General features: G+C 43.3%; 1 protein-coding gene across 1 annotated transcript in view; it reads left to right on the plus strand.

Moving 5' to 3' along the window:
- The window catches only part of PROSER1 (proline and serine rich 1), a 73217-nt gene that overhangs the window by 23749 nt on the left and 22082 nt on the right, over positions 1 to 27386 (plus strand). The window contains exons 8-10 of the mRNA XM_079779006.1: positions 589 to 667; positions 1257 to 1352; positions 25442 to 25486. Coding sequence (XP_079635132.1) covers positions 589 to 667; positions 1257 to 1352; positions 25442 to 25486 — 220 coding nt within the window. The remainder of the gene's footprint in view (positions 1 to 588; positions 668 to 1256; positions 1353 to 25441; positions 25487 to 27386) is intronic.

Here is a 27386-nt window from a genome sequence, read left to right on the forward strand (position 1 = left end):
TCCATCAAAGATAAAAGATTTGTGGATTTCAAAAGGCAAAAAAAAATACTAAAATACTGAATTCATAATTCCAGGCTACATTCTGCTACATTTGGCAGCATGTTGAATGCTAAAGAAAACTATTTTTTGTTTTTGATTTTCAAAAGGGGAAAAAAGGGTAAGATGAATGCATTCCTAATAAGTTTGGAGGAGTTTTGAAGGTTCTTGGGTAGCTTTAATTCCAAAAGCTATTGGATTTCTTTTGTTACATAGAAAGAGTTAGGAATTCTTGAATTAAATTAGGCAGATCAGAGAGAAATTGGCTGTTTGGGATAAGATCTGACCCTTCACTGGAGATGATTTGATGCTGAAATAAAACACCTCTGTGGCAATCTTGGGCAGGGTTTACCTTTGGAATTTAATAGGAACCACATGTTAAAGCAAATAAATTTTCTTTGTTTGTGCCATGTGTTGGTCCAGTAGCATTAGCTTTGCTGGGCATTTTTAGCCTCTTATGACTAAATATTTTGAAACAAGTTACATTTTGTTTTGCCAGCAGAGTGCTTAGTTGATTTACTTCTAACTGCTGTACTTTGCCCCCTCATTTAGCCTCCTTCAACATACAATCCACATAAACCCGTTCCTTATCCAATACCTCCATGTCGGCCACATGCAACTATTACACCAAGTAAGGAGTTCTTTCATGTTTTACATTTTTTATTTTGCTCTTTACTTATTGAATTGAAAGTAAGTGTTGGTATATGTACTTGGGAAATCTCAAGCACCTATAAAATGTTCTGTGATTTCTTAACTTACCCACAGTCAGCTTAACTAGTGTCTTGGTCTACAACAATGCAGCAGATAATTTACTTAGGATATTTTCCTTTTGCTAAATGAATTATAGATTATTTTTTGACTTTATTTATTATCATGGGTTTTCTCTTTGGTAAATCATCTTGAATCTCTTTTTGATAATTGGTATTCAAAGGCATCCTTACTGAACTTATAATAATTTAAGTATGGCAGGTTCTACCTGCCATGCCATTTAGTGAGCTCATGCCTGGGGTTAGCATGTAGTGTTGGAAATAAGAATCTCTAATTATCTTATTTGATCTATTTTCACCTAATCCAGTACCAAACCTTCACGTACAACGCGACTCTATTATATTGCAGTTTTAAAAATAAATTAGATGGATGCATTAATAATTAATATAGTTGAACTGCTGGCCACAAAATGATAATAAATTATATATTTTTCTATTATGTTTTTATTTTAGGTGCTTATAACAATGCAGGTCTAGTACCATTAGCCAATGTCATAGCTCCTGGTGTACCCCCTCCACCTCCATATACTCCTAATCCAGCAGGAACAGGTAAACTAATGTTATGGGGTGTTCAAAATATATAAATTATTCATACATGAATGTACACTTGGAAGGGATAGTTGTTTGAAATGGTGTGTCATAAAAGAGGGAGCACAAACTAAGAGCCGATTGATGAATCCCAGTGTGATATGGAGATTTTCCTAGAGCGCTCTTCGACTACATGTGTGAACATGAGTGGGTTATAGAAATAAGAATAATTTCTCATGAGCAAGAAACTTCGGCAGAAAAAGTATAATTGTCTTAATGGATATTACCATTTGCGCAAATTATTTCTACCATGGGGAAGAAAGTCTTATAAGGGGGTGCTTAGAGGGGCTTAAACTTTTTCCCCAGCACTTTCCAGTTAACCTTTTCCTTGGGAACATGGGATATGAAGCATAAATATTCTATTCTATACTAGAGGCCCAATGCACGAAAATTCGTGCAAGAGTAGACATTCCTTCCCCTGGTTTCCCTGCGGCACCCGGGACCCGGGCTGCCAGCACCGGCTTCCCTCCGGGACCCGGGCTTCCCTCCTCTGGCAGCCAGCAGGCAACTGGGACCCAGGCTGGCTTCACTCAGGCCCTGGGTTTGTCATGAAGGATGACGGGATGACATCTGGAAGATGTCTGGTCTAATTAGCGTATTACCCTTTTATTATTAGAGACGGATATTGCCAAACTCTTCTCCAAAAAGAGTACTAATTTATACCTGCCAGTGAGAGTGAGAGTATGTAGTGTACAGTTTCTTCACATCTTTTCAACATGGGATATTATCTAAATTTTGACTTTTGCCAATCTAATAAGGCTGATTTAGCTTACATTTTAATTTGTCTTTTACAAAAGTTTAATTTTTATTTTAATCAGCTATTACTTATTTGACTCTTCTGAGTCTTATTTTTTGCTCAGGAAACCCTTCCTCATCCCAACAGTATAAAAATATCATCTATATTCATTCTCTAATTACTTTTATAGTGATTCTGTTTTAATGTGTAGCTTTTAATCCACTGCCATTTATTTTTATACTATAAGCCCGATGCACGAAGATTCATGCAAGAATAGGCCTTCCTTCCCCTGACTGCCAGCACGGGCTTCCCTCCGGCCGCTGCCGCCACCCACCGGGGGTGTGCTCCCAGCTGTGCCGGGGCTGCTGAGAGCACGCACCCACCCCAGGTGTGTGTCCACTGGGGTGGGGTGTGCTCCGAGCCGCACTGCGGCCGCTCAGAGCACACTCCCACTTCCGCTGTGTGTCCGCTGGGGCTGGGGGTGCCACACAGTCCCCTCCCGCCCATCTGCGCACGCAGCTCCTCCTGAGCAGTTGTGATGCAGCCTTGTCCTGAGCCAGTTGTGACGCCCTGCTAATTTGCATATAACCTGTTTTTATTTATATATATATATATGTGTGTGTGTGCATATGTATGTGTATATATGTGTATATATATATATATATATATATACACACACACACACATATATATATACACACACACACACACATACACACACACACACATATATATGTATGTGTGTGTGTATATATATATATATGTATATGTATGTGTGTGTGTTTAGGGGAGGAGTAGAACCTAACTTTTTATCTGCCTTCTCAGAGACTCAAATATTTTTATTTATTTATTTATATTTTTATTATGATTCTTTTTTTCTTTTTTTATTTCTTTATTAAGGTGTTACATATGTGTCCTTATTCCCCCATTACCCCCTACCCCCCACCCCCACTCATGCCCTCACACCCCTGTTGTCTGTGTCCATTGCTTAGGCTTATATGCATGCATACAAGTGCTTTGGTTGATCTCTCCCTGTAACCCCTACACTCCCCTACCTTCTCTCTGAGGTTTGATGGTCTGATCGATGTTTCTTTGTCTCTGCATCTGTTTTTGTTCATCAGTTTATGTTGTTTATTATATTGCATAAATGAGTGAGATCATGTGATATTTATCTTTCTGTGACTGGCTTATTTTGCTTAGCATAATGCTCTCCAGTTCCATTCATACTGTTGCAAATGGTAAGAACTCCTTTTTTACTGCAGTGTAGTATTCCATTGTGTAGATTTACCACAATTTTTTAATCCACTCATCTGCTGATGGGCACTTAGGCTGTTTCCAAATCTTAGCTATGGTGAATTGTGCTGCTATGAACATAGGGGTGCATATATCCTTTCTAATTGGTGTTTCTCTTTTCTTGGGATATATTCCTAGAAGTGGGATCACTGGGTCAAATAAGAGTTCCATTTTTAGTTTTTTGAGGAAACTCCATACTGTTCTCCACAGTGGCTGCACCAGTTTGCATTTCCATCAGCAGTGCACGAGGGTTCCTTTTTCTCCGCGTCTTCGCCAGCACTTGTCATTTGTTGATTTGTTGATGTTAGCCATTCTGACAGGTGTGAGATGGTACCTCATTGTCATTTTCATTTGCATCTCTTGGATGATTAGTGACTTTGAGCATGTTTTCATATGCCTCTTGGCCTTCCTTCTGTTTTCTTTTGAAAAGTATCTATTTAGGTCTGTTGCCCATTTTTTTATTGGGTTGTTTATCTTACTTTTGTTAAGTTGTATGATTTCCCTGTAAATGTTGGAGATTAAACCCTTATCGCTGATAACATTGGCAAAAATGTTCTCCCATGCAGTGGGCTTTTGTGTTGTTTTGTTGATGGTTTCTTTTGCTGTGCAAAAGCTTTTTATTTTGATGTAGTCCCATTTGTTAATCTTCTCTTTAGCTTCCATTGCCCTAGGGGCAGTGTCAGTGAAGAAGTTCTTTTGGCATATGTCTGAGATTTTGTTGCCTGTGGATTCCTCTAGTATTTTTATGGTTTCCCGTCTTATGTTTAAGTCCTGTATCCATTTTGAGTTAATTTTTGTGTATGGTGTAAGTTGGTGGTCTAGTTTATTTTTTTGCATGTATCTGTCCAATTTTCCCAACACCATTTATTGAAGAGACTGTCTTGACTCCATTATATGTTCATGCCTCCTTTGTCAAATATTAATTGGGCATAGTGGTTTGGGTTGATTTCTGGGTTCTCTATTCTATTCCATTGGTCTATATATCTGTTCTTGTGCCAGTACCAGACAGTTTTGAGAACAGTGGCTTTGTAATACAGCTTGATATCTGGTATTGAAATCCCACCTACTTTGTTCTTCTCAGGATTGCTGCAGCTATTCAAGGTCTTTTTTTATTCCAGATGAATTATTGGAAAGTTCATTCTAGGTTTGTGATATATGCTGTTGGTATTTTAATGGGTAGTGCATGCCGAATTAATTTAATAAATTCTTTTTCTATTTTACTGGCCAGAATAGTTTTGCTGATTGCAGCTGAGTACTCTGGTTGATGTGAGTTGCAAAACATTATTTTCAAAATACGTTTTTTTATTTCTTCCTTTTGTTTATGGTACCTTTTAACATTACAGTTTTACATTTTTGCATAGAAAAATAGAGTCTATGAAAGAAAAGCTGGAATCGTGTTAACTTGATTCATATCTTCTTAACTCTAGGTAGACCAGGTAATCTAGGTCTTGTGAGACTCTTACTTCATCTGGAATTTATACTCATCGGGGCAAAATAGAGGTTCATCTTAATTTTTTCACCCAAGATGATAGTCATTTAGGGCAGCATCATTTATTCACTAATTTATTTTCTCTACTGCTTTAAAATATCAGATTTTAGTTTTCATATAACACAGCTCTAATTCTGTGTTTTGTTTTGTTTTTACTCTGTTCCAATCCTATATAATAAAAGGCTAATATGCAAATTGTCCCTTTACTGGGAGTTCAACCAGGGGGCAGGGCTGGCCAAACACCCACAGCCCCTCCCCTGAGCCAGCCCCACCTCTGATTGGCCCTCCCCCACCCTGGTCAGGGGCGGGGCCTGCCTGCCAACCTCCAGTGTCCCCTCCCCCTGGCTAGCCTGGCCCGCTTGTCCCCTATCAGGGTGGGCCAGCCAGACCCACCTGTGCATGTATTTTGTGCACTGGGCCTCAGCCCAGCCTGCACCCTCTCCAATCCAGGACCCCTCAGGGGATGTCTGACTGCTGGTGTACGCCTGATCCTGGGGATTAGGCCTCAACCAGCAGTCGGATATCCCTCTCACAATTAGGGACCGCTGGCTCTTAACTGCTCACCTGCCTGCCTGTCGGCCCCAACTGCCACCTACTGCCAACTCCGGTCCCCGCCCCCCACCAGCCTGGTCGCCCTTAACTGCCCCTCCTGCCAGCCTGATCGCCCCACGCCGCCTGCTGTTCGGTGGTCCGTCTGGTTGTTTCGGTCGTGACGGCCCCTGGCTGTTTATATATTAGGATTAGGCTATAATGATCCCATATTCACTTATTAGCAGATTTAAAGTATGTTCTGATATGTGATAAAGCTAGCTTTGATTCACAATATTTTTATTTTTATTAAATATTTTTTATTGTTGATAATATTACAGATATCTCCCATTTTCCTCCTCTGTCTCTTAATATTTTTATATTTAAACCATTTTCAGAAATTTATTCTTTACTCTTTCATGCACTGGAGGGGTGGTCCCTCAGCCCAGCCTGTCCCCTCTCACAGTCTGGGAGCCCTCTGGGGTGGGAGGCAACCTGGCGATCAGGGAAGGCGACGTCCCCTCACACCTGCTGCTGCCACTGCTGGCAGCGCAAGCCTTGGCCAGCCCTGGTTACCTGAGCCTCGGGTGGCCCTGGGCGGCTGGGCAGCCGCCATCAGAGGCTTGCCTGTGCCTCGGGCCGGCCCTGGGTGGCTGGGTTGCTGAGGGGACTTGGGGACTCCAGCGGCAGTCGCGTGGAGTGGCCGGGCCCACCTGTGGGCGGGCCTGGCCTTGCTGCACACCTGCAGCTGCAGCGGGGCTGAGAAGACTGGATGCCGCCATCTTGTGGCTGTGGGGGCTGCCATCTTTGAGGGTGTGGCAGTCAGTTAGCATATTCCCTCCTTATTGGCTGTGGATGCCACCATCTTTGAGGGCAAGGCAAGTCAATTAGCATATTCCCTCCTTATTGGCTGTGGGTACCACCATCTTTGAGGGTGGGGCAGTCAATTAGCATATTCCCTCCTTATTGGCTGTGGGTGCCACCATCTTTGCCACAGCATGAGGGTCAATTAGCATATTCCCTCTTTATTAGATAGGATTTGGGGAAAATTGACATTTTTATAATATTAAGTCTTATGTATGTCCTTATAGCTTGTCAAATGGTAGCATTTCTCCCCCAGGATTTATTTTCTCTCAAGAAGATTTTGTGATTTTCTTTTTCTTTCCTTTTTTATGCTTAAAATCTCCACTTTATTTTATTTTTTAAAATCTTTATTGTTGAAAGTATTACACATGTTCCCTTTTTTCCCCCTTTGACCTCCTCTATCCCTCTCCAACTCCATGCTCCAGGCAATCACCACCCTATTGTCTGCATATAAGTTCTTTGATTGTTCTCTTCCCACCCACCAACCCTTCCCCACATTCCCTCTGACATTCCACAGGCTATTCCATGCTTCTATGTCTCTAGATCTATTTTGTTCATCAGTTCATTTTGTTCATTAGATTCCACATATGAGTTAGATCATGGGATACTTGTCTTTCTCTGACTGGCTTATTTTGCTTAGGATAATACTCTCCAGGTCCCTCCATGCTGTCTCAAACGATAAGAGACCCTTATTTTTTTACTGCTACATAGTATTCCATGGTGCAAATGTACCACAGCTTTTTTATCCACTCATCCACTAAAGGCACTTGGGATGTTTCCAGGTCTTAGCTATTGTAAATAGTGGATACATTCTTTCTTTTTAAAAAAATATATATTTTATTGATTTCAGAGAGGAAGGGAAAAAAACAGAGAGAGAGAGAGAAACAGAGAGAAACATTAATGATGAGAGAGAATCATTCATCAGCTATCTCCTGCATGCCCCACACTAGGGATCGAGCACCCAAGCTGGTATGTGCCCTGACCTGGAATCGAACTGTGACCTCCTGGTTCATAAGTCAACACTCAATCACTGAGCCATGCTGGCCAGGCCATACATTCTTTCTGATTGGTGTTTTGGGTTTTTTAGGATATATCCCTACAAGTGGAATCACTGGGTCAAATGGCAGATCCACATTTAATATTTTGAGGAAACTCCACACTGTTTTCCCTAATGGATGCACCAGTCTACATACCCACCAGCAGTGTACTAGGGTTCCCTTTTCTCCACATCCTTGCCAGCACTTGTCACTTGTTGATTTTCTTATGGTAGCCTTTGTGAGAGGTGTGAGGTGATACCTCATTGTTTTTGCATCTCTTGGATGATCAGTTACTGAGCATTTTTTCATACATCTCTTCACATCTGTATCTGCTTTGGAGTAGTACCTATTTAGATCCTTTGCCCATATTTAAATTGGATTATTTGTCCTTTTGTTAAGATGTATGAGTTCCTTATATATTTTGGATATTAGCCCTTTATTAGATGTATCATTGCCAAATATGTTCTCCTATACAGTGGGCTCTCTTGTCGTTTTATTGATGGTTTCTTTTGCCGTGCAGAGGCTTTTTATTTTGATGTAGTTCCATTTGTTTATTTTCTCCTTAGTTTCTTTTGCCCTAAGAGATGTATGTCCTCTTTGGAGAAATGTGTATTCAGGTCTGCCATTTTTTACTTGGATTGTTTGTCTTCCTTTTATTGAGTTGTATGAGTACTTTATTTTATTTATTTTTAAAATATATGTTTCTATTGATTTCAGAGAGGGAGAGGGAGATAAAGATAGAAACATCAATGATGAGAGAGAATTATCAATCGGCTGACTCCTGCACGCCTACTACTGAAGATCAAGTCTGAAAATGGGGCATATACCCTGACCAGAAATTGAACTCAGACCTCCTAATTCATAGGTTGACACTCAGCCACTGTGCCACACCTGCCGGGCTGTAGTCCCTATATTTTGGGTATTAACCCTTTATCAGGTGTATGGCAGATATGTTCTCCCATACATTGGGTTCCCTTTTCTTTTGATGGTGGTTTCTTTTGCTGTGCAGATGCTTGTTATTTTGATGTAGTCCATTTGTTTATTTTCTCCTTAGTTCCTATTGCCTTAGAGATGTATTGGTAAACATATTGCTATGAGAGATGTCTGAGATTTTGCTACCTATGGTTTCTTCAAGGATTTTTATCGTTTCACGACTTACATTTAAGTGTTGTATCCATTTTAATTTTATTCTTGTGTATAGTTTACGTTGGTGGTCTAGTTTCATCTTTTTGCATGTATCACTAATTTTCCTAACACCATTTATTGAGGAGACTCTTTTCACTCCTTTGTATGCTCTTACCTCCTTTGTCAAATATTAATTGAGAGTTATGACTTCGGTTGATTTGGGTGTCTCTGTTCTATTCTGTTGATCTATATGCCTGTTCTTATGTCAGTACCAGGCTTTTCTTATTAGTGTGGTTTTGTAGTGTAACTTCATATCTGGTATTGTGATCCCTCCCACTTTGTTATTCTTTCTCAAGATTGCTGCAGGTACTCGGAATCTTTTTTGGTTCTATATAAATTTTTTTGGAGTATTTTTTCTAGATCTGTGAATTATGCCCTTGGTATTTTAATAGGGATTGCATTGAATCTGTAGATTGCTTTGGGTAGTATGGATATTTTAATGATGTCCATACCAATCATTGAACACAACATGTATATTCTCCCATTTTTTTATATCTTGCTCTATCTCTTTTTTCATTTTCCAAGTATGTTTTCTATCTTCTTGGTTAAGTTTATTCCTTAGTATGGTAAATTGGATTTTGTATTTAGTTTCTCTATCTGAGAATTCATTATTGGTGTATAAAAATGCCATCGATTTCTGGGTTTTAATTTTTTAATCTGCCACATTCCAGAATTCATTTATCCAATCTAGTAGTTTTTTTGGTGGAGTCTTATAGGGTTTTCTATGTACAATATCATGTTATCTGCAAATAATGAGCGTTTTACTTCTGCCTTCCAATTTGGATGCCATTTTGTTATTCTCTGATTGCTGTGGCTAGGACTTCCAGTACTAGGTTGAATAAGAGTGATGAAAGCTGACATCTCTGTCTTGTTCCTGTTATTATGAGAAATGTTTTTAGTTTGTGTCCATTGAATATGAAGTAGGCTGTAGGTTTTTCATATATGGACTTTATTATGTTGAGGTATGATCCCTCTATTCCCACTTAGCTGAGTTTTTATCAAAAAAGGGTGCTGAGTATTTGACAAAGGAGGCAAGAACATACAATGGAGTAAAGATAGTCTCTTCAACAAATGATGCTGGAAGAACTGGACAGACACATGCCAAAAGATGAAACTAGACCACCAACTTAATGCCATACACAAGAATAAACTCAAGATGGATATACAACTTAAATGTAAGGCATGAAACCATAATAATCATAGAGGAGAACATAAGCAGTAAAATCTCAGACATCTCACGTAACAATATGTTCACCGATACATCTAGCGCAAAGGAAACTAATGAGAAAATAATCCAATGGGACTGCATCAAAATAAAAAGTTTCTGCACAGCAAAATCAAGCACCATCAAAATGAAAAGGGAACCCACTGTATGGTAGAACATATTTGCCAATGATATATCTGATAAGGGGTTAATTTCCAAAATATATGAAGTACTCCTACAACTCAACAAAAGGAAGACGATACAATTAAAAAATGGTAGGAAACCTCAATAGATATTTCTCCAAAGAGGACATACTCTCCAAGAGACCTATGAAAAATGCTGAAAGTCACGAATCATCTGAGAAATGCAGATTAAAACCACAATGAGCTATTACCTCACACCTGTCAAAATGGCTGTCATCAAAAAATCAGCAAACAACAAGTGCTGGGGAGGATGTGGAGAAAAGGGAACACTAGTTCACTGCTGGTGGGAATGCAGACTGGTGCAGCTATTACTAAAAACATTAAGAAGTTTCCTCAAAAAATAAAAAATGGAACTGCTGTTTGACTCAGCGATCCCACTTCTGGGAATATATTCTGAAAACCCGAAAACACCAGTGAGAAAGAACATATGCACTCCTATGCTCATAGAAGCATTATTTACAATAGCTAAGATTTGGAAACAAACCTAGTGCCCATCAGTAGTTGAATGGATAAAAAAGTTGTAGGGCATTTACACAATGGAATACTAAGCAGCTTTAAAGAAGAGGGGCCTTGTACTATTTGGGACAGCATGGATATACCTGAAAAATATTACGCTAAGTAAAATTAACCAATCTGAGAAAGATAAATATCACATGATCACACTTATTATGGAATCTAATGAATTGACCAACAAAATAAGACCCAAAGTATGGAGCCATGGAACAGACTGACACACCTTGATGTGGAGTTGAGGGGACGAGAAAAGATAAACCAAAGAACTCATATACTTATATGTGTAGGCATGGACAAGGGCGATAGGGTAGTGAAGACCTGGGGGGTTTGGTAAGAGCTGGGAGGAGGGGGGGGTCAAGAGGGTAGAAATGTGATATATTTGTAATACTAACAATAATAATATATTTTAAGAAAAGTGTATTGAATTTTGTCAAATGCTACTTCTGTGTCTATTGATATGATCATGTGATTTTTGTCTTTCAATGTGTTTATGTGATATGTCAGGTTTATTGATTTGTGAATATTGTACCACCCCTCCATTCCAGTAATAAATCCCACATGGTCATGGTGTATGATCTTTTTAATATATTACTAGATCTGATTTGCTAATATTTTGTTGAGGATTTTATAGCACCTGTGTTCATCAGGGATATTGTCCTGTAATTACCTTTCTTTGTAGTGTATTTGGTTTTGGAATTAGGATAACACTTAATACTCCTCATAAAAAGAGCTTGGAAGTATTTCTTCTTCTTGGATTTTCTGGAATGGTTTGAGGAGTAGAGGTGTTAGTTTTTCTTTGAATGTTTAGTAAAACTCCCCTGTGAAGGCATCCAAACCAGGGCTTTTGTTGAGAGTTTTTTTTATTACTACTTCTATTTCATCAGTTGTTATTGGCCTATTCAGGTTTTCTGATTCTTCCTGATTTAATTTTGGAAGGTTGTATTTTTCTAAGAATTTGTCCATTTCATCCACATTCTCCAGCTTGTTGGCATATAGATCTTCATAGTATAAATCCTTTGTATTTCTGTGGTGTCAGTTGTTACTTCTTCACTTTCTTTTCTGATATTTATTTGGGTCCTCTCTGTTTCTCAATGAGTCTAGCTAATGGTTCATCAATCTTATTTATCTTTTCAAAGAACTAGCTCTTGATTTCCTGATTTTTTTGTATTGTTTTTTTAGTCTCTCTTTTATTTTTGAACTAATCTTTATTATTCCCTTCCTTCTACTTACTCTGGGCTTTTCTTGTTCTCTTTTTAATTTTTTAAGTTGTAGGGTTAAATAGTTTCATATTGATTTTTCTTGTTTTTTAAGGTAGGTCTTAGTGCTATCAACTTCCTTCTCAGGACTGCTTTTGTTGTGTCCTAGAGATTTGGGGTTGTTGTGTGTTCATTTTCATTTGTTTCCAGGAAGTTTTTTATTTTTTTCTTGATCTCATTGGTAACTCATTCATCCTATGTAATAAAAGAGTAATATGCAAATTAACCATCACTCCTCTACACCCACCAGCCAGGCCCACCAGCCAATCAGGAGCGAATATGCAAATAAACCCAACCAAGATGGCTACGGCCACAGAGAGCAGGAGGGAGGCTTGGGTTTCTCCGGCAATGGAGGAAGCTAAGCTTTCCGCCCGCCCTTGCCGGCCTAGGCCTCCACTCAAGGCTACAAAGTTTCAATGATAGAAGATACATAAATCCAAACAGAAATGGCGGCAGCCACGGAACTGGAAAGAGCAGGAGGCTAGGGTTGCCCCCAGCGATGGAGGAAGCCAAGCTTTCCACACACCCTGGCCGGCCCAGGCCTCCGCTTAAGGCTGCAAAGTTTCAATTATAGAAGATACATAAATCCCAACAGAAAAGGCTGCGGCCATGGAGCAAGCAGAAGGCTTGGCTCCGCTCCAGGCTACAAAGTTTCAATTGTAGAAGATAAATAAATCCCAGATACCAGGGCCTCCGCTTGGGTTGCCAGGGGGTGTGGCCGGCCTGCAAACCACCACAGGCCCCTCGCCCAGGCTGCCCCAAACCTGCAGGGGAGGGCAGTTAGGGGTGACCAAGCCAGCAGAGGAGGGAAGTTGGGGGTTACCAGCTCTGCAGGGAAGGGCAGTTGAGAGGGACCCAGGCCTTCAGGGGAGAGCAGTTGGGGGGGACCAGGCCTGCAAGGTAGGACAGTTGAGAGGGACCCAGGCCTTCAGGGGAGAGCTGTTGGGGGGGACCAGGCCTGCAGGGTAGGGCAGTTAGGGGTGACCAGGCCTGCAGGGGAGGACAGTTAGGGGCAAACAGGCTGGCAGGGGAGCAGTTAGGCATCAATTAGGCTGGCAGGGGAGTGGTTAGGGGGTAATCAGGCTGGCAGGCAGAAGCGGTTGGGGCAATCAGGAAGGCAGGCAGGCGAGCAGTTGGGGTTCCAGATTGGAGAGGTTGCAGGCTAGGCTGAGGGACACACCCCTGCCCTGTGCACGAATTTCGTGCACCAGGCCTCTAGTCCTACCTAATAATAGAGTAATATGCAAATTAGGCGTCACTCCGTGACAAAATGGTGGCCCCCATACCCACAAGATGGCGGCGCCCAGTCCCCTCAGCCCCGCTGCTGGAGTGTCTGGCCTGTCCCACCAGCAAACAGAGCACTGAGAGCAGGGCATGGTTGCTTCCTTAGTGCTGTGGCATCGGGAAGCCGCCAGGCCCTGCACACATGGAGCCAGCGGAGGAGCAGGGCCTGTTGCACGGTGATCGGGAAGCCCAGGAGCCGGCGGAGGAGCAGGGCCTGTCGCACGGCGATCGGGAAGCCGCACACATGGAGCCAGCAGAGGAGCAGGGCCTGTCGCGCGGTGATCGGGAAGCCCAGGAGCCGGCGGAGGAGCAGGGCCTGTCGCCGTGGCGATCGGGAAGCCGCCAGGAGCCAGCAGAGGAGCAGGGCCTGTCGCGCGGCGATCGGGAAGCCCAGGAGCCGGCGGAGGAGCAGGGCCTGTCGCGCGGTGATCGGGAAGCCCAGGAGCCGGCAGAGGAGCAGGGCCTGTTGCACGGCGATGGGGAAGCCCAGGAGCCGGCAGAGGAGCAGGGCCTGTCGCACGGCGATGGGGAAGCCGCACACATGGAGCCGGCAGAGGAGCAGGGCCTGTCGCGCGGTGATCGGGAAGCCCAGGAGCCAGCAGAGGAACAGGGCCTGTCACACGGCGATCGGGAAGCCCAGGAGCCGGCGGAGGAGCAGGGCCTGTCGCGCGGCGATCGGGAAGCCCAGGAGCCAGCAGAGGAGCAGGGCCTGTTGCGCGGCGATCGGGAAGCCCAGGAGCCGGCGGAGGAGCAGGGCCTGTCACGCGGTGATCGGGAAGCCCAGGAGCCAGCAGAGGAGCAGGGCCTGTCGCGCGGTGATCGGGAAGCCCAGGAGCCGGCGGAGGAGCAGGGCCTGTCGCGCTGCGATCGGGAAGCCCAGGAGCCGGCGGAGGAGCAGGGCCTGTCGCGCGGCGATCGGGAAGCCCAGGAGCCGGCGGAGGAGCAGGGCCTGTCGCGCGGCGATCGGGAAGCCCAGGAGCCGGTGGAGGAGCAGGGCCTGTCGCGCAGCGATCGGGAAGCCCAGGAGCCAGCAGAGGAGCAGGGCCTGTCGCGCGGTGATCGGGAAGCCCAGGAGCCGGCGGAGGAGCAGGGCCTGTCGCCGTGGCGATCGGGAAGCCCAGGAGCCGGCGGAGGAGCAGGGCCTGTCGCGCGGTGATCGGGAAGCCGCACACATGGAGCCAGCAGAGGAGCAGGGCCTGTCGCACGGCGATCGGGAAGCCGCACACATGGAGCCAGCAGAGGAGCAGGGCCTGTCGCACGGCGATGGGGAAGCCCAGGAGCCGGCGGAGGAGCAGGGCCTGTCGCGCGGTGATCGGGAAGCCGCACACATGGAGCCAGCAGAGGAGCAGGGCCTGTTGCACGGCGATCGGGAAGCCCAGGAGCCGGCGGAGGAGCAGGGCCTGTCGCGCGGCGATGGGGAAGCCCAGGAGCCGGCAGAGGAGCAGGGCTGTCGCGCGGTGATCGGGAAGCCGCCAGGAGCCGGCGGAGGACCAGGGCCCATCGAGCGGCGATTGGGAAGCCCAGGAGCCAGCAGAGGAGCAGGGCCCGTTCGTGGCGTGGCGATGGAGAAGCCCAGGAGTCGGCGGAGGAGCAGGGCATGGAGTCTTCCTGATGGTCGCTGAGGCGATCGGGAAGACTCTAGTGCCAGCAGAGCAGGGCATGGCGGCTTCCTGATCTCGGCAGCTGGGAAGCCGGGCCTGGCGGCTTCCTTAGTGGGCAGTGGCAGTGGGAACACCCCCAGGTCCCGCAGACAGAGCCTGGACAACAGGGCATGGCGGCTTCCTTAGTGTGTCCGTGTCTGGGAAGCCCCCAGGCTGGGCAGACAGAGCACACTGCAGGGCATTGGGGCTTCCTTCACATGGCACAAGGCGGCAGCAGGCAGAGAGCGACAGCAGGGCATGGGGGCTTCACCTCCAAGGCTGCAGGGAAACCTCCAGGCCCCGCAGAAAGCAGAGAACCACGGGGAGTGGGCCTAAGCCATCAGTAGGATATCCTCTGAGAGCTCCTGGACTGTAGAGGGTGCAGGTTGGGTTGAGGGACCCCCGTGCACGAATTTCATGCAACGGGCCTCTAGTTGTTTAATAAAATGCTATTTAGCCTCCATGTATTTAAATGTTTGTTTGAGTGTTCTTACTGTAATTGATTTTTAATTTTATTCCATTGTGATCTCTAAAGATGCTTGATCTGATTTCAATCTTCTTGAACTTGTAGAGGCTTCTCTTTTGTGTCCTAACCTGTGGTCTTCCTTTAAGAATAACCCATGTGTACTTGAGGAGAATGTCTATTCTGCAGCTTTGGGGTGAATTGTTTTATAAATGTCAATTAAATCCATCTGATCTAGTGTGTCCTTTAGAGTCACTGTTTCCTTGTTAACTTTCTATCTACAAGATCTATCCAGTGAATTCAGTAGAGTGTTAAAACCCCCTACTATGACTGTATTGGTGTTGATCTCTTCCTTAATTTCCCCTAGAAGTTTTTTTAATATATTTGGGTGCTCCTCTTTTGGGTGCATATATGTTTACCAGGGTGATATCCTCTTGTTAGATCGATTCTTTTAGTGTTAAAGTAGTGACTTTTAGTATCTCTTATGCTGGCCTTTATTTTGAAGTCTATTTTGTCAGCTTTTTTTTTCTTTTCATTTGCATGGAAATTTTTTTTCCATCTATACATTCTCTTTCTGTGCATCTTTTGTTCTGAGGTGGGTCTCTTGTAGATAGCATATAAGAGTCATATTTTTGTATCCATTCAGCCACCCTCTGTCTTTTGATTGGACCATTTAAGCCATTTACATTTAAGGTTATTATTGGTAGGTACTTATTTATTGCCATTTTAATTATTTTTCTATGTTTCTTTCTCTATTTCTTCTCATTATAGCAGTCCTTTTAGCATTCCTTTCAGGGCTGGTTAGGTGGTGATATACTACTTTAACATTTTTGTTGCCTTGGAAGCTTTTTATTTCACCATCTATGTTTAATTTTTTTTTTTAATTTTATTTTATTGTTTATAGTATTACAAATAGTAGTACATATGTCTCCTTTTTGTACCCATTGACCTTCCCCCGGTCTCCCCTACACCCTGGCACATGCCCTCACCCCACCACCCCAGTGTCTTGTGTCCATTGGTTATGCTTATATGCAAACATACAAGTCCTTCGGTTGATCTCTTACCCCCGCCCCTCCAATACTCCCCAGCCTTCCCACTGTAATTTGACAGTCTGTTTGATGCTTTACTGTCTCTGTATCTATCTTTTGGTTCATCAGGTTATAATGTTCTTTATTATCCATAAATGATTGAGATCATGTGGTATTTTTCTTTCACTGACTGGCTTATTTCACTTAGTATAATGCACTCCAGTTCCATCCATGCTCCTGCAAATGGTAAGAATTCCTTCTTTTATATATCAGCGTAGTATTCCATCGTGTAGATGTACCATCATTTTCTAATCCACTCATCTGCAGATGGGGATTTAGGCTGTTTTCAAAACTTACCTATTGTAAATAGTGCTGCTATTAACATAGGGGTGCAATATCCTTTCTGATTGCTGTTTCTATTTTCTTGGGATATATTCCTAGAAGTTGTATTACTGGGTCAAATAATAGTTCCATTTTTAAATACTTGAGGAAACTCCATAATGTTCTCCATAGTGGCTGCACCAGTCTGCATTCCCACCAGCAGTGCAAGAGGGTTCCTTTTTCTCCCCATCCTCCCCAGCACTTATCGTTTGTTGATATGTTCATAGCCATTCTGACAGGTGTGAGATGGTACCTCATTGTCGTTTTGATTTGCATCTCTTGGATGATTAGTGACTTTGAACATGTTTTCATTTGTCTCTGGGCCTTCTGTAGGTCCTCTTTCGAAAAGTGTCTATTTAGATCCATTGACCATTTTTTGATTGGATCGTTTATCTTCCTTTTGTTAAGTTGTATGAGTTCTCTGTAAGTTTTGGAGATTAAACCCTTACTGTAAATATCATTGGCAAATATGTTCGCCAAAGCAGTGCGCTTTCTTGTTGTTTTCTTGATGGTTTCCTTTCCTGTGCAGATGATTTTTATTTTTATGTAGTCCCATTTGTTTATTTTCTCTTTAGTCTCTCTTTCCCTAGGGTCTGTCTGGAAAGATATTGCTATGACATATGTCTACAATTTTGCTGCCTGTGGAGTCTTGTAGGATTTTTATGGTTTTCTATCTTACATTCAAGTCCTTTAGCCATTTAGAGTTTGTTTTGTGTATGGTGTAAGTTGGTGATCTAGTTTCATTTTTTTGCATGTATCTGACCAAATTTCCCAGCACCGTTTATTAAAGAGACTGTTTGACTCCATTGTATGCCCTTACCTCCTTTGTCAAATATTAATTGAGTATAATGGCTTGGGTCAATTTCTGGGTTCTCTATTCTGTTCCATTGGTCTATATATCTGTTCCTGTGCCAGGACCAGGCAGTTTTGAGAACAGTGGTTTGGTAATATAGCTTAATATCTGGTATTGTGATCCCTCCAACTTTGTTTTTCTCTTTCAGGATAAGTGTGGCTATTCGGGGTCTTTTTTTATTCCAGGTGAATTTTTGGAGAGTTCTAGATCTTTGAAATATGCCATTGGTATTTTAATAGGTATTGCATTGAATCTATAGATTGTTTTGCATAGTATGGACACGTTAATGATCTTGATTATATCAATCCATAAACGAGTACAGGTATTTTACCTCCTTTGTTAAATTTATTCCTAGGTATCTTAAATTTTTTGGTGCAATGGTAAATGGAATTGTTTTTTTCATTTCTCTTTCTGTGAGTCCATTATTGGTGTATAAAAAGGCCATAGATTTCTGGGAGCTAATTTTGTATCCTGCTATATTGTCAAATTCACTTATTAGGTCTAGTAGCTTTTTGGTGGAGTCTTTGGGGTTTTCTATGCATAGTATCATGTCATCTGCTAATAAGGACAGTTTTACTTCTTTTCCAATTTGGATACCTTTTATTTCTTCTTCTTGTCTGATTGCTATGGCTTAGAGTAGTTCTAGTACTATGTTGAACAGGAGTGGTGAAAGTGGGCATCCTTGTCTTGTTCCTGTTCTTAGGGGAAATGAGTTTAGTTTGTGCCCATTGAGTATGATGTCAGCTGTAGGTTTGTCATATAGGGCTTTTAATATGTTGAGGCATGATTTCTCTATTCCCACATTGTGAGAGTTTTTATCAAGAAAGGGTGTTGGATTTTGTCCAATGCTTTTTCTGCATCAATTGATATGATTATGTGATTTTTGTCTCAGTTTGTTTATGTGATGTATCACATTTATTGATTTGCGGATATTGTACCATCCTTGCATCCCTGGAATAAATCCCACTTGGTCATGGTGTATGATCTTTGCAATGTATTGCTGAATCCGATTTCCTAGAATTTTGTTGAGGATTTTAGCATCTGTGTTCATCAAGGATATGGGCCTCTAGTTCTCCTTTTTTGTGGTGTCTTTATCTGCTTTGGGGTTTAAGGTAACGCTGGCTTCATAGAAAGAGCTTGGAAGTGTGCCTTCCCCTTGAATTTTTTTGGAATAGTCTGAGGAGGATAGGTTTTAGTTCCTCTTTGAATGCTGGGTAGAACTCCCCTGTAAAGCTGTCTGAACCAGCGCTTTTATTTGCTGGAAGATTTTTTAGCGCTGGTTCAATTTCTTCAGTAGTTATTGGCCTATTCAGATTTTTTTATTCTTCTTTGTTCAGTCTTGGGAGCTGTATTTTTCTAAAATTATGTCCATTTCATCTAGGTTGTCCATTTTGTTGTAATAGAGTTGTTCATAGTATTTTTTCAGAATCATTTGTATTTCTGTGGTATTGGTTGTTACTTCACCCCTTTCATTTCTGATTTGGTTTCCTTGGGTCCTTTCTCTTTTCTTCTTTGTGAGCCTGGATAGAGGTTCATCAATCTTGTTTATCCTTTCAAAGAATCAGCTCTTGGTTTTGTTAATCTTTTTTTTTTTTTTTTTTTTTGGTCTCTATGTCGTATTTCTCCCTTCTGATCTTTATTATTTCCTTCCTTCTGCTTGCTGGGCTTTTCTTGTTGCTCTCTTTTTAACTCTTTGATTTGTAGGTTTAGATAATTTATTATCATTTTTCCTTATTTTTTGAGGTAGGCCAGTAGAGCTGTGAATTTCCCTCTCAAGACAGCTTTTACTGTGTCCCATAGATTTTGGATAGCTGTGTTTTCATTGTCGTTTGTTGCCGTGTTGCTTTTTATTTCTTCTTCGATCTCTCTGGTAGCCCAGTCATTGTTTAGTAGCATGCTATTTAGCCTCTAGGTATTTAATTATTTTGATTGTTTTTATTGTAGTTGATTTCTAGTTTTATGCCATTGTGATCTGAGAAGATGCTTGATATGATTTCTATCTTCTTGAATTTGAAGAGATTTGCCTGTGACCCAGTATGTGGTCTATCTTTGAAAATGGCCCATGTGCACTTGAGGAGAATGTATATTCTGTGGCTTTGGGGTGAAATGATCTGAAGATGTCAATTATTTCCATCTGATCTAGTGAGTCATTTAGGATTGATGTTTGTTTGCTGATTTTTTGTTTAGAAGATTTGTCCAATGGTGATAGTGGGGTATTAAAGTCCCCTACTATGACTGTATTGCTGTCAAACTCTCCCTTGATATCCTCCAGAAATTTTATGTATTTTGGTGTTCCTGTATTGGGTGCATATATGTTTACCAGAGTTATACCTTCTTGTTGGCTTCCTTCCTTATCTCTTGTTATGTCCTTCACTTTGAGGTCTAATTTGTCAGTATAAGTATTGCTACCCCAGCTTTTTTTTTTTCATTTCCATTTGCCTGAAATACCTTTTTCCATCCCTTCGCCATCAGTCTGTGTGAGTCCTTTGTTCTAAGGTGGGTTTCTTGTATACAGCAGATATATGGGTCATGTTTTCTTATCCACTCAGCTACTCCATGTCTTTTGATTTGGGCATTTAATTCATTTACATTTAAAGTTGTTACTGATGGATACTTGTTTGTCGCCATTTTTATTCTTTACGTCTGTGTTCCTTCTTCCCTTCCTATTTCTTCTTTTTACAGCAGACCCTTTAGCATTTCTTGCATTGTTGGTTTGGTGGTAATAAATTCCGTAGTCCTTTTTTTGTCTGTGAAGCTCCTTATTTCACCCTCAATTTTGATTGATAGCCTTGCTGGGTACAGTATTCTTGGATTCAGACCCATCCTTTACATGATGTTGTATATTTCATTCCATTCCCTTCTGGCCTGATGTGTTTCTGTTGAGAAGTCAGTCGCTAGTCTGACGGGGATCCTTTTTAGGTAACTTTCTGTCTCTCTCTGGCCACTTTTAAGATTCTTACTTTGTCATTGGTGTTTGCCATTTTAATTATAATGTGCCTTAGTGTTGTTCTTTTTGGGTTCATTTTGCTTGGGACTCTGTGAGCTTTTTGGATTTGTGTGGGGTTTTTTCTTCCCTAAATCAAGGAAGTTTTCTGTCATTATTTCTTCAAACAGGTTTTCTATCCCTTGCTCAGTTTCCTCTCCTCCTGCCACCCATATTATGTGGATGCTGTTTCATTTCGTGTTGTCCCAAAATTTCCTTAGACTCTCCTCCTGTTTTTTAAGTTTTTTTTCTAGATGCTGCTCTGCCTGGGTTTTTTTTTCGTACCTTGTCTTCTAGCTCACTGATGCAGTCCTTTACTTCTAGTTTACTGTTGATGCTTTTTATTGAGTTCTTTATATTAGCTATGTTGTTTTTCATTTCTTCTTAGTTCTTCGTTTTGTCTTGGTTCTTACACAAATTGTTGAATTTGTCTTCAATTCTTTTCAGCGACCTTATGACCATTTCTCCGAATTCTTTCTCTGACATATTGCTTGCCTCCTTCTCATTGATGCCTCCTTTTCTTTTATATGCGGGCTGTTTCTTTGTCACCCCATGATCTATCTTCTCCTGGTGTCTGGTAATGTAGCTCTCTCCTTTCCCTAGGTGAAATTTGACCTTTCCATGAGAAGGTGCATAGCTCATCCGAGTCCGTGTATTCACGCTGCTTGAGATCCCGTGTTCCCTGGGTTCACAGCTGGTGCCTAGGTGTTGTGGTTGTAGAGTCCCCGGATGTATAGGCTTCCGGTATCAGCCACTCTCCCCTTCGAGATGGCGCGGTCTCTGTGGCAGAGCCAGTCACTCCAGGAAAGATTTCAGCAGCAGTGTAGGCTGCCATTTCAGGGGAGCCCGGTCCGGCAGTCCCCAACAGTCTCTTGGAGTATAGCTGTCCCTCCCCCACAAATATACACTCTATCCACTAAGCCAAACCATTTAGGGCCTGTCTTTATCTTAAAAGTATTTTGAGTTTCCTAGGCATAAAAAAAGTCAGCTGAGTTATACTTTATAATATTTCCTTTACCAGGCTTTACTAATATTGTCCTAACTCATTTTTGTTTTTATTTTACAAAAGTGTTTTGCTTGTATATTTATTTTCAAATATTTTTGAGATTTGTTTATTTGGTAGGTTACTTGGTTTACAAATTATATATAAATGGATTCTGTTTATTAAATCAGTGAAGAGACTTAATAGGAATTTCAAACAACTGTGAAATTAAATATTTTTTCTTATTTTTTAATTTTTCCCTTCCTTTTTACTTTTATTCATTATTATTCTTGTGCTAGGGACTCAGTGCACGAATTTTTGCACCTTGAAAGGAACTGTGGGCCGCAAGGCTGCTGTGGGCACAGGGGCGGGGGGTCTCGGCCCATCCTCCACGACCCAGCCCGGTCTCTACCAGTCGCGGCCCCTGATCCCCTGTCTGCTGGCAGTCACGCTTCTGCTGCTGCTACTCCCACGCGCTGATGGCACCAGCCCCGTTCGCACCACTGATGGTACAGTGTAATTGGGATTGGCGCCATCAGCGGGTGTGAGCGAGTCCACTGCCGTCAGCAGGTGCGAGCGGCAGCTGCTGCCCATATCGCCTCTCAGGAGCAGGGGGAGGTGGAGAAGCCCTCAGGGTGATTGGGGTTGGCAGCCGCTGCTTGCTCCTGCTGACATTGCCGAGTAATCAGGACTGGTGCCGGGCGCTGGTAGCAGATGCGAGTGGAGGCTCTGTAGCCGGCTGCGGGTGTAAGCGGGGCGGTCCCTGGCAGAGGGTGCAAGAAGATGCTGCCGGCCCTGATTGCCCCTCTGGAGCATGGGGAGGTGGAGAAGCCCTGAGGTGTGATGGGGGCTGGCAGCCACCGCTCACACCCACTGACAGTGCCGAGCGATTGGGGTTGGCGCCAGGCGCGCGAAGCGGGTGTGAGCGGTGGCTCCTGCGCCGGCTACAGGTGCGAATGGGGCTGGCTCCGGCTGGAGGTACAAGTACCCAGTGGGACCATGGTGTGTGGGAGCAAATAGTTTTCAGTAACCACCAGAGGCTCACCCCAATGACAGCGACTGGCACCCTGCCTTGGTCTGGTGCCCCCGCTAACCTGTTACACCATCCTGCCGTTGCTGATGCCCACCATGTTCCGCGCTCTGACGCCTGCTGCTGACGCCCGCCATGTTCTGCACGCACCCCATGGTGGTCAGTGCACGTCATAGCAACCAGTTGTTCAGTTGTTCTGCCATTCGGTCTGTTTGCATATTAGGGTTTTACTAATATATCCTATATAATAAATAGGTAATATGCAAATTAGCCCTTATGCCATAACGCTGTCACAAGATGGTAGCATGCACAGCGGGTGCAAGTCCAGCTGCTCTGTGCACCTGCCACCACAGTCCCCGCGGCCCTGCGGGTTCAGGAGGTCCAACGGCCCCTCCGTGCACGTGCTGCCACGGTTCCCGCGGCCGTGCCAGGGGGCACACCTGCCGCTGGAGTTCCCTCAGCCCCACCGGGGAGCAGGTCCCTGCTGCTGCTCCCTGCAGCTTTTCCAGAGTTCCCTCAGCCCCAGCTTTCCCATAGTTCCCTCAGCTGCTGCTCTGTGTGGCTTCCACTATGGTGCCCAGGACAGCAGGGGAGGGCAGTTGGGGGTGATTGGGCTGGCAGGGGAGCAGTTAGGCATCAATCTGGCCAGCAGGGGAGTGGTTAGGGGGTGATCAGGCTGGCAGGCAGAAGTGGTTAGGGGCTGATCAGGCAGGCAGGCAAGCGGTTGGGAGCCAGCAGTCCCGGATTGTGAGAGGGATGGCCGACTGCCGGTTTATGCCCGATCCTGCAAGGATATCCCCGAGGGGTCCCAGATTGGAGAGGGTGCAGGCTGGGCTGAGGGTCACCCCCTCAGTGCACAAATTTCGTGTACCAGGCCTCTGGTATATAGATAACAGGTTTTTAGCTTTAAAATTTTATCTCTCATTGCTAGTGATCACCTTCATATTCTTTATGGTTGTCAGTATACATTAACTTTAAAAAAAACTGTTTTACGCTCCACCGTTTGACTTCATATTTGCTCCCTTTTTTTTTATCCATTTATCTTTTCTTGGAATTCTATGCATTTTTATTTCTGTGCCTCTGAATTTATTTCTTACTGTTTCTTCTGTTCTTTGATTTCCTTTCCTGATATGTTCATTCTAATTTTCTTTTAATGGAAAATGTTTCAAGTGCTTTCTTCAAAAAGGGCACACATAGTGCTATAGGTGAGAAACCAATTCCAGTTCATTTTCTTTTCTCTATCAGAACCTTAGTTTCTTTCTGAAATCTTACAAATAAGAGTTTTCTTATCTTTAGAGTTCAGAAATGCCTTTAATCTTGGAGTTCATATTTTTCAACAAGATGTCAGGTGTGTATCTTATAATTCTTCCTATAACTCTGTAAGCCCTTTGGATAGGAAAACTCCAAGTCTTTAAAGTTTAGGAAATTTTGTTTTTATTGTTCCTTTAATTTGTAGTTTTTCGCCTGTTCTTTTTTCTCGGATACTCTTATTTTGCACTATATTTGTCTTCTAAGTCACTTACTTATCCATGTATGGTAGCTATTTTTTGTAGTATTTCCATTTTCAATGCAATTTTTTTTTCTTATTTAGTTTTTGGTAATATTATTTCTAATCTTCACCATTCTTTTTAGTTAGTAATTTGGAGTCACATTTTTATAAAGTGTTTACCTTCTCTGCTTGTGTCTTACAGTATTATATGTATTCTTAATTTGTATTATAGGTTTTTAAAGTTCTTTTTCTTTTATTGCATCTCCAATTGATAGACATCATCTGTCCTAGTTGTTTGTTTGTATTAAGTTCCTTAAACAAGTTATGTGGTATTTTTTGGCTGACCATGTCAGGGCTTGTGTGTTCCCTTTGGATCTTATGCATGTCGAATTATTGGTTTCTTGGACAGTTACTGTCAAGCAATAAGAGGTAATTTTTTTTTTCTATTGTATCTTTGACCAGTGGTTTCCCATGGTGGGTGCAAAGGAGTGTGGTTTAGGTTATCAGTCTCATGGGCTTCAACTCAGTCCAAACTAGGGTAGTTTTCCTTGACAGCTCCTAGCATAGAGCCTTTTTTATAACTGAGTGCAACAAGTGGGCAGAGCCACTTTCTTCCTGTTTGCTTCAATGATCCACATGGCTTGCAAAATTGGTTCCTCAGATGGCAGTGGATTCTGCACACAACATCTGCTTCCCACTTTTGAGTCGTTCCACTGTTGTAGGGAGTGGTGCCCAGAAGTGACTGTTAGCTTTGCCAGTGACAGTGGTTCCTCTCTGCATTCCATATACAGGCTACACTTTCTTTTGCATGGTTTATATAGGCAATCATCTTTCCAAAAAGTGTTCTTAAATCCTACATAATAAAAACCTAATATGCTAAGTGTCCTGTCGGCTGGTTGGTCGTTCAACCAATCAAGGCGTAATACGCTAATGATAAGCTAAGGCCGCTCAACCGCTCACTATGACATGCATTGACCACCAGCGGGCAGACAGTCGACTGGTCGACCTGTTGCTATGATGTGCACTGACTACCAGGGGTAGACACTCCGACCTGTAGGTTAGGTTGCTACTAGGGTCCGGCCCATCGAGACTAATTGAGATAGGCCAGACACACTCTGGAGCCCTCCTGCGGTCCTTCTCCGACTGGTCAACCTCCCTCCCCGGCCCCGATCGTGCACCAGTGGGGTCCATCGGCCTGGTCTGTGTCCTCTCGCAATCCAGGACCCCTCGGGGGATGTTGGGGAGCTGGTTTCAGTCCAATCCCACAGGCCAGGCTGAGGGACCCCACTGGTGCACGAATTCGTGCACCAGGCCTCTAGTATATCTATAATATGACAATGTTTATTCAAAACCTTACAAGTGAAGGAGAAATGTGGCGAGTGGTGTAGGATCAATTATTCATGATCCTATTATCCTATATATAGTTACTACTACGATTCTTACTTATTTCCTCCCCAACTCCTCTTGCCATAAGTGGTTTTTTCTAACATAGTATACATACATATCCTGGGTTTTTCTTTATTTGGCTCCAGTCGCTGATTATTATTATGGTGTTAAATAATTTGACTAAAACTTGAAATTAACTTCTTGTTTATTAATTTTTATATAGAAAATGAAGACCTTTCCAATCAGTCAAAACCTACACAGAATCAAAGTAAGTACCAAATTTGATTCAGATATAAATGATTTCTGTCTTGATTTACTGCTCAGTTGTTATTCACAAATAACAATTTGAATTGAGTGTATTTGGAATCTTTATGCTTTAGGGAAAGTTCCTAGTTAAAGAATTTAACTGATCAGTACTGGATAAAAGAGACTTAATAGTGGTACATTTTATATATACATCATGAAATGCACATACTAACTGAATTTAAAATTAACCATATATCTTTGTATTGTATTTGTAACATTTTCAATGTAATCTAACTGCTAGGTGGATTATATCTACATTCACTTTACAGTATATTATAGTAGAAGCCTCATTTCTTTCTGGATATAAACAGATAGATGTGATAAAAACCCTTTTGAGCAAAACATTATGTCAGATACTACTTTAATTTCTTTTAATTAAAAAGTGTGGGTTTTTTTTACTTTTTAAATTACAGTTGACATTTAATATTAAATTTCAAGTATACAGAAGAGTGCTTAGACATTTATTTAAATTTCTGGAGATCCTCCCAATAAGTTTAATACCCACCTAGCACTATAATATATATATATCCTACCTAATAAAAGGGTAATATGCAAATAACCATCACTCTGCTACGCCCACGATTGGGCTGGTGGGAGGCTGGGGAGCGGGACTTGGGGTGGCCTATCTGGCCGATGAGAGGCGCAGGGGGCGGGCCTATCCGGCCATTGAGAGGCGCCGGAGGCTTTTGGCCTGGTGTACGAGTGGACACCCAGCTCCCCTGCCATCGAAAGCGGGGAGCTGGGTGTCCGCTCCAGCTCCAGGCCAAAAGCCTCCCTGGTGCACGAGTGGACACCCAGCTCCCCTGCCATCAAAATCCGGGAGCTGGGTGTCCGCTCCGGCTCCAGGCCAAAAGCCCCCGCCAGAGGCTTTTGGCCTGGTGCACCAGCGGACCCCCTGCCATTGATCCCAGGGAGCTGGGGGTTGCTTCGGCCTGGTGCACCAGCGGACCCCCTGCCATTGATCCCAGGGAGCTGGGCGTTGCTTTGGCCTGGTGCACCAGTGGACCCCCTGCAATTGATCACCTGGGCAGGGAGCTGGGGGTCTGCTTTCAGCTTGGGCAGGAGCCGACCCCCTGCGATTGATTGTAGGGAGCTGGGGGTCCACTCCTGCCCAAGAGGCTTTTGGTCTGGGAAGGCCTGGGCAGGGGCTGAGCCGGTGATCAGAGGGAGCTGGAGGTCCCTTTCCCAGGCTTAAAGCTTCAGCCAGAGGCTTTAGGCCTGGGCAGGGCCCAGCCCTCCATTGGTGTGAACTATAGAGGAAACACCTTTTCTGACTGCACATTGGCTAAGCTTCCTGTATGCCACTGGTAATATTCTTAGTAACTTGGGTAATAAGAATCCAAAAATGTGATCTAGGGTTTTTCCACCACACTTCTGGAGACAAAAATGAAGGTCCGCTGCTGGAGGGCTAAGAAATGTCATATCCTGCCCTAGCCGGTTTGACTCAGTGGATAATGCCTCAGCCTGCAGACAGCAGGGTCTGGGTTTGATTCTGATCAAAGGCATGTACCTAGGTTGCAGGCTCCTCCCTGGCCGGGGCCCAGATCAGGGCTCATGCAGGAGGCAACCAATCAAAGTGTTTCTCTGTCTTTCCCTTTCTCTTCCACATTCTCTAAAAGTCAATGGAAACATAACCTCAGGTGAGAATAAAAAATAAAGAAATGCATATCCTATGAAAGCCACGTCTTGAAAATGCCTAAAGAAAGTTGTCATTTTTTCATGGTGAAGGGACTGGAGTCCGTGTTGATGAAAACACCTTAGTGGCTGCGGTGACTGACAGTGGCTGCAGCAGTGGGGTGATGGGGCTGGTGCCTTCCCCTGACCAGCCCGGTTGCCTCCCACAAAGGGAGGCCAGACTGCAG

This window comes from Cnephaeus nilssonii, assembly GCF_951640355.1.
Source record: "Cnephaeus nilssonii genome assembly, chromosome: 8".
NCBI lineage: Eukaryota > Metazoa > Chordata > Mammalia > Chiroptera > Vespertilionidae > Cnephaeus > Cnephaeus nilssonii.